General features: G+C 37.9%; 2 protein-coding genes across 2 annotated transcripts; one reads left to right on the forward strand and one right to left on the reverse strand.

Annotated features, from left to right (window-relative positions):
* The first annotated feature begins 382 nt into the window (after positions 1-382).
* DCP5 (decapping 5) lies at positions 383-5,852 on the forward strand. The gene is made up of 8 exons (XM_022054593.2): positions 383-750; positions 1,447-1,547; positions 2,055-2,126; positions 2,210-3,187; positions 4,105-4,170; positions 4,827-5,024; positions 5,105-5,215; positions 5,363-5,852. Exons 1-8 carry the CDS (start codon positions 600-602, stop codon positions 5,546-5,548), a joined length of 1,863 nt encoding a protein of 620 aa, XP_021910285.1. The 5' UTR covers positions 383-599; the 3' UTR covers positions 5,549-5,852.
* A 226-nt stretch (positions 5,853-6,078) lies between these two features.
* LOC110824257 (clavaminate synthase-like protein At3g21360) lies at positions 6,079-7,540 on the reverse strand. Its single transcript, XM_022054836.2, has 3 exons — positions 7,037-7,540; positions 6,671-6,924; positions 6,079-6,591 (listed from the first exon to the last, which is right to left on the reverse strand). The coding sequence occupies exons 1-3, from the start codon at positions 7,400-7,402 to the stop codon at positions 6,246-6,248; spliced, it is 966 nt and encodes a 321-aa protein (XP_021910528.1). The 5' UTR covers positions 7,403-7,540; the 3' UTR covers positions 6,079-6,245.
* Positions 7,541-7,848: the final 308 nt, after the last annotated feature.

The raw sequence follows: 7,848 nt of genomic DNA on the forward strand, positions 1-7,848 counted from the left end.
ATGTATCTCGATATTTTATATAGAAAATTAATGACATGACAATATTAATATCCTCAGTATAAAAGTCTATATAAATGTTATTGTATCTATAATTGATCCGTAGTACCAATTAGTTAAAATTATAAGAGATTAATTTATTGTATATATTATTTTATTTTTGTAATAAATCAATTGTCTTTTAAATATAATTAACCCTTAAAGAATCGAGATAAAAGATAATAATACACACTAATTATATTTAAATTGTCATTTTATTTGCTGTCAATATTTTGCAGCGGTTACTAATAGAAAAAGAAAAACTAACAATTATTGTAATTAAGATAAAATCAAAGGATATTTATGTAATTTAATACCTGCAAATGCAAATATAGATCTTCCCCTTCCACAAGCAGGATCCGATAATCACAGCTTCTCACGCCTTATTCGAAGAATCTAAACCCTAATCCCTCTCCGTACTTTGTTGCTACAGTGTACTTAGGAGGAGGCTCGAGTTAAAGTTCAGTCTCGCTACTCTCCCTTCCTCTCGGCTTCTGTCTCTTATCTTCTCTTTATATGTATTGAGTTCATATGCTGTAGATTGGTTGTGAAGAGGGATCGGTATGGCAGCGGAGAATTCAGGTCCGAAATCGAGCTCAACGGCGGATTCGTACATAGGGAGCTTGATAAGCTTGACATCGAAGAGTGAGATCAGATACGAGGGTGTTCTTTACAACATCAACACCGAGGAGTCCAGTATTGGATTGAGAAATGGTGCGCTTTTATTTCGCTTTTGTTTTTCTTTGGGGAAGGGTGAGGTCGAGGGGGTTTTGCCTCGTTTACTTGAATTTCAATTTTCTTGTTTGATTCCTTATGTGCAAATTGATTATGTTAGTTGATTTTATGATATCGGTTTGTCATTTTCCTCCTAAACTCCTTAAAACCATTTCCCCCAGAACGTTGTCTATATTTCTTATGCTTTTTGTACATTAAGAGCTAGACAAAGAGAAATAGAACAACGTAAGTTCGTTGGATATTTAGTTGAACGGAGATGAAGAGAAGAAATTGCAAATATATCCAATTGAGCTGTAAATATTAAAGCCAATGTTTTAAGACAACCAGTAGATAAATGGGTTTTAGTTCCTTTCTTGTCTCTGGTGTAGACTCTACCAATTCTCTGTTACTTTAAATCAGTAAGTGCACGTTAAAGAAAGAAAAAGATCCCATAATTGGCTATTTTGGACTTTGAGCTTACCTTTGTAATTATATTTAGCTTTTAGTCCATGATACTTAAATTATTTAAGAGATTATTGGAGTCACGTAACCTTATGGCAGTGAAAGCATGTGAATGTTTTTGTTATCGGCAATTTTATCATTCTTTGTGTGTTATTCTTAACGGTAGACATAAATATTGAAAGGGATAATTTTACATAAATATTCTATAAGTTGATTTTGTCTTTTATGTGGCAGTACGATCTTTTGGAACCGAAGGAAGGAAAAAGGATGGTCCACAAGTTCCCCCTAGTGACAAAGTTTATGAGTACATTTTGTTCAGAGGAAGTGATATCAAGGTATCATGTTCAGGGAAGCACTTGGTTTTACTTTAGAAATTCCTTCCTCATGACAATGTTCCAAGTGATGAGATTTTTGGACTTATTAATATTTCTTTCAAGAAAATACCACTTCAAATATGCTCGGGACATTCTAATGGACCAGTGTGCAAGCTTCCTTAATTAACTATTTACGAAATAGGATTTCAATTTCTTTTTTCTGTATTTTCAACTATAAGATTAGTCGAGAGTCACTTGTTTGATTATCTTTCTTCTCTACTGTGTTTTACTGTAAATTATTTCCTTAGTTGGACAATGATCGAGTTACTATGTTCTTACTTCTTTATTTCTTAATAGACTGTGAGCTGTTATACAGTAAAGGTAAATGGCTGTCTAGAACATAAAATAATACCCTCATTCATATAAAAATTTTAGGTACTCAGTCGACTTTGTCCAGGTTCTTCCTTTTCTTGTTTATTTTCATCAGAATTGTTAGTAACATTGAAATATTTTTTGTGCTTTTTACAGGATTTGCAGGTTAAATCTTCTCCACCTGTTCAGTCTACACCACCTATAACCAATGACCCAGCTATTATACAGGTGAAGGGAGGAAGGCTATTTTAGTTTATTTGATGCATCATATATGTTAACCTCGTTCTAAATTTGTCTTGAGCTTTTTGCAGTCTCACTATCCTCGCACGGTTTCCACATCTAGCAGCTTGCCTTCTGCTGTTAGTGGGTCTTTGACTGATCTTAGTTCCCATAATGCACAAGTGGGGCTACCTGGTTCAAATTTTCAAGGTGGCCTGCCACTATATCAACCTGGAGGGAGTTTAGGGTCATGGGGAGCTTCACCTCCTCCCCCAAATGCAAATGGTAGTGGGCTTGCTATGCCTATGTATTGGCAAGGATACTATGGCCATCCCCCCCAAAATGGGCTTCCGCCTTTGCACCAACAATCTTTGCTTCGACCCCCACCTGGGCTATCCATGCCTCCTTCTATGCAGCAACCTATGCAGTATTCTAGTTTCAATGCTCCTTTACCCACTGGGTCCTCAAATATTCAAGGTTCAAACTTGCCTGAAGCACCATCTCCTTTACTTCCTACTGGTGCTAGTTCTCATAGTTTAACTCCAAGTTCCTTACTGCCATCCACTTCATCATCAATTTTGTCGTCCTCTCTGCCTCCAGTACCCTCTGCAACACTAGCCTTGGAGACATTGCCTAGTTCATTGCCTAATAGAGCTCCTAATGCTGCCCTTCCTGTTGCGACGCCAAACACTAGCTTGCCATCACTCTCTCCTCTGATTACCTCCAGTTCGGCAATCAATGCTATTGTACCACCAGTCTCCAAGCCAAATACAGTTTCCAGTCAAAACTTGCTGTATCAGAATGCTCCTCAACCAACATCCTCCATTGTTGGAACATCTAGTTCTATGCACATGGAAACACCAATCCCTTCATTGATTACCCCAGGTCAGCTGTTACAGTCTGGATCTACAGCAGTCCCATCATCTCAACCTGCACAAACTGCTCAAAAAGATGTGGAGGTGGTGCAAGTATCATCATCATCCACAACATCAGAACAACCTGCTCCAGTTAGTGCAGAAGCTCAGCCACCTATATTGCCGTTACCCATACCTTCACGGGCAGGCCAAAAGGTTATAAAACTCTTTACATATTTAGTTATTTATTTGATTACTTATTCTTTGTCTGTCTTTTTATAGTTCATACTGTTTGCAGGATTTAGTTCTATGCCTTTCTGTTGGGAGGAATGGAGTTATTTACCATTTAGCATGAGGGGATATTTCTGTCTAAGCCCAGCTGACGACATTAACCAGTTATTCTATGAAATAGGCTTCTTTTGGGCTTAATATTCTTTTGTGTTAGTTAGCCAAAATGTTTGATAGTATGTGATTGTGGTAAAATGAGGCAGGATACTGGAGCTCTGGAGGTAAAGAGGGGATAAGGTACACAGGGATTTAGTTCTATGCCTTTCTGTTGGGAGGAATGGAGTTATTTACCATTTAGCATGAGGGGATATTTCTGTCTAAGCCCAGCTGACGACATTAACCAGTTATTCTATGAAATAGGCTTCTTTTGGGCTTAATATTCTTTTGTGTTAGTTAGCCAAAATGTTTGATAGTATGTGATTGTGGTAAAATGAGGCAGGATACTGGAGCTCTGGAGGTAAAGAGGGGATAAGGTACATAGGAAGTGAATAAATAAATTATGGAAGTTCTTTTAAGTTGTTGAAGGTGTTGTATGAATGATCTCTGGTGTCTATTTATAATACTATGTTTGCCCTGTATTGTTGTTTTCCCCATATTCTGTTTGTTCCCTAACAAAACAACAGAATATATTATGGCCTATACATTTTAGGATGTCTTTGCAATAGCTGGTGCTGTTCTGCTTTCCAACATTTCTCTTATTTTCTTCCTCAGAGATGGCAAATGTGGTTTTATTATGTTTCTTTTCAAACAAGATGCTATGAACACTAACTTGTGCTCTTATATATGTTTCTTTCCAAATATACGAGATGCTATGAACACTAACTTGTGCTCTTATATTTTCATAGCCAAATGGAGCTCCTTTCCAAACTCGTCATGGGTACAGGGGACGTGAAAGAGGACGAGGAGCTGGGGTAATTTCTTAACTCGCTCTTGCATTCCAATATATATCAAATATGGGTCCCAGGCTATAAGAATAAGGTGAACCTGAATTTTTATGTTACAAACTAAGGATTTCAGTATGCAGGTGAAATTTTCTATTCTTTGCCAGTTTTACACTTCAAAAAAAATTTGAGGGAAGTGGTACTGACTGAAATTGGTGATTTTCTGTCAAGATGGTTGGTTACTATTTGTTTTAAGCCTAATTAGAACATAATTTGTTACTTTTAGTTTACCACCACCGCCACATTGAATCTCTTGATGATGGTGAGAATTCAACCCCCAATTTGGAAGGGCAGGATTGTATTCACACCATCAAGGCATTCAAGTGGGGTGGTAGTAAGTTAAAACAGAATAGCAACATTCTAATTTAAAAATAAGAACGAAATGATATTAAAATTAGGAATTGGATGGGCATACTAAAGGCGACCTTAGTGATATTATATTTGTATGTTGAAGCTTTAGATTTAGCAGCTGGCTTGTTGTTGGGAAATATTTGATTTTGCAATTAAATAATCTGGAGCTAGCAATAGGTTATATGTTTTGACTGATTGAACTGCTCTCTGATAGATTGGTTGATATGATGAATGATCATAAACTGACAGCCTTCTTTTCTGATGTTTCGGTGCAGAGTTCGCGGCCCGTAACAAAGTTCACTGAAGAGTTTGATTTTATGGCAATGAATGAGAAATTCAAAAAAGACGAAGTATGGGGTCATCTTGGTAAGAATAACAAGTCTCATTCAAAAGACAAAGAAGGGGATGGAGGAGACAGTGATGAAGGTTCTGAAGAGGAAGATGATGCTGAGTTATCTAGAGTTGAGATCAAGGTACTTGAACTTGATTTCTAGAAATGTAACTTGTGGCTTTTCTGGAACTCATTATCTTTATCTTTCATTATATGCTGCAGCCTCTTTATAATAAGGATGACTTTTTTGATTCTCTCTCCTCTAACGCACTTGATCATGATTCACAAAATGGAAGAACTAGATTCTCCGAGCAAATGAAATTAGATACCGAGGTAGTTTCTTTTCATTTCTGGTTTCCTTCATCTTGTATTTTGTGGCTGCTACTTAAATTCTCTCCATAATGCTATTTCCGTTTGATAGTCATTATTTGATTGACCTCTTGAAGAAAATTTTCAAATACTGTGATTGTGATGGTACAGACTTTTGGTGACTTTCCAAGATATCGTGGGGGTCGAGGTGGCCGTGGGCCTATGCGCGGAGGTCGTTCTCGTGGTGGTTATTATGGAAGGAGCCATGGTTATGGCTATGGCTATGGCTATGGCTATGGCTATGGCTATGGCTATGCAAGGGGCCGCGGCCGAGACATGTCGGGACGGTCTTCGTAAGTGGGTATTGGTATTTTAAAATGTGACCATGGGTAAACTGAAAACCAAGGTCACTAGAAAGTAGTTGATCCAGCATGGTCCTAATGTTTGTGGTTTCTTTTCTTGTCCAGAAAATAAACCATAGAATAAGTTTAGTTTCATGTCATGTTGTTTTTAACTTTCTCTCTTTTTTTTTTTTTGTGACCGTTAGACAGTCATTTTATGAAAGTGAAGAAGGATCTTGTTTCAAACTATAAGAAATGCTTGTTTATCAATCATTGAGTTGAACTCTGACTTGAATATTTATGGGCATTCAGTTATTTTCCCTTGGGCGCAATTTGTTTAAGTAGAATTACAACAGAAATTTAACTTCTCTAGAATTTTCAATTTAATCATATTATGGACGGCCCTACCAGAGGATGAAGCCTAATGTAATTAGGATGTTGAAATTTTGCAGATTTAAAGTGAATGATTGAAAATATTGGGAGGTAACAGTTGCAAAAGTAGGTAGATTAAAGTGAATTATGCTCAAGGAGAAGCTTTCTCTGTGCTGGTAGATATATTAAGAAGCTTATATCATTGATGTTTGGATATCTTTTGATATATTGAAAGAAAAACGGTGATTTATTATTAAGTGACCCAAAGGGGAATAGGATAAAACGTGGGAATAGGATAAATATTGTGAATGCACGAGTGATTCAGCAATGGTGGGTAGTGACTATTTGCAAGTGGCAACTAGCACTCTTCGGGGAGGCAATGAAGGTCTTCTGCCATGGAGCAGAGCCAGGTTGTCAAAGAAAAGAACATCACCCCTGGCCCATTTGAATTGAATGCTTTCCTCTTCAATAATCTCTCCACATCTCTTTACGAACTCAGCCGGTATCTCTGTGCCATCTGCCATTAATGCCGAGCTGTGTTCTTTGCCATGCATGCCAACCATCGTGTTGAACCACATTCTTCTCCCTTTTCTTCCATCAAACACCTTCGTTAGCCTCCTCGGCCCCAGAATTGTCTTCACCCCTCCGTTTGGTAGCCACTCCATCTCCATTCCCAGAGCCTTGGCCCTGCACCCAGTTATTACCATCACTACCTTGCTATATATTTCTAAGCATTATTGTGTAATCTGCATATATGTACATGTACCTTCTTTCAGCCTCAGCACGATCAGATGTTTCAAATGCATCCTCCCAACCCCTACCCCTCATGGATGAAGTGTCATTCTTGCTGAGAGTGGTGAACGTATATTTCAACCCCTTCTTCTCAATTTCCTCCACCACTTCTGGGAACTCCTCCAACATTCTCTCTGTTACTCTAAAACTTGGAACAAACGGAGTCTCCCCTCCTTCTGGTGGCGGTATCTCACAGAATAACATCAGTCTTTTGGGATACTCCTTTATCTGATTTTTCACAACGCATTTTAATTAATTTCCTTCTTTAACTACTTTACTTATTAACCCAACTCAGAATACATAAAAATATGTTGTCAAAATCTTGTTACTAATCACTTACAAGAACCATCTCATGGTGGTAGTATATGAACTCGGAGAGAGGTCCCTCGTTGGCTGTCCACACACGTTTGTAGATGTGCGTTCGCGGCGCTGGTCCAACATATCTTATATTCTCCCAGCCGAAGGCCTCGACAATGTCGTTGAATTCTTCAGCAGTGTTGACATTGAAGCCTCGGAGCAGGACGGCACTATGCTTGATGATCATCTCATCGAACCACTCCTTGTTGGTCTTGAAGGTCAGGAGGAGCGAATCTACGCTGCTTTTACCGGGTTCTGAGGGCTGCAGCAGTAAGGGCATGATTTCGCCGTCCACCACCTTCTGGCCTTCACAAGCTCCAACCTTGAAATCCTTGCAAGAGAAGGCCATTTTTTTTATGGCTTGCCTTTCTTAGTTGCTGTATTATAAGTATGATATTATTTTATGTCTAAGACGAAATATATGTGCGTATATATAGTGGGAAGGAGTCAATTAATTAATGCTTATGTTTGTTTCTATCGCCATTTAAATTAATGTAATTGAATCAATGGTTGCCAATTGAGTACTTAAATTAAAGATTCTTTCTTTTCTCTTGTGTCGCTTGCGAAGGAGTTGAATACCAAGTGTTATAGAATCGCTCTCAAATATGCATATTTAACTGGAGGATATACATATAACTCATTTATTTGTTGATAAATTTAAGTATATGTATATAACAATTTACAACATCAATATTAACGTTATATTCCCTAGTGAATCGTGATTATCCACTAAGTATGGCTTTGTTTGGCATGGAAATTAACACCATGGTACATGCAAGGTAGAAAATCTAGCTC

Source organism: Carica papaya, chromosome 2 (genome assembly GCF_054855325.1).
Source record: "Carica papaya isolate Zhongbai chromosome 2, ASM5485532v1, whole genome shotgun sequence".
NCBI classification, from domain to species: domain Eukaryota; kingdom Viridiplantae; phylum Streptophyta; class Magnoliopsida; order Brassicales; family Caricaceae; genus Carica; species Carica papaya.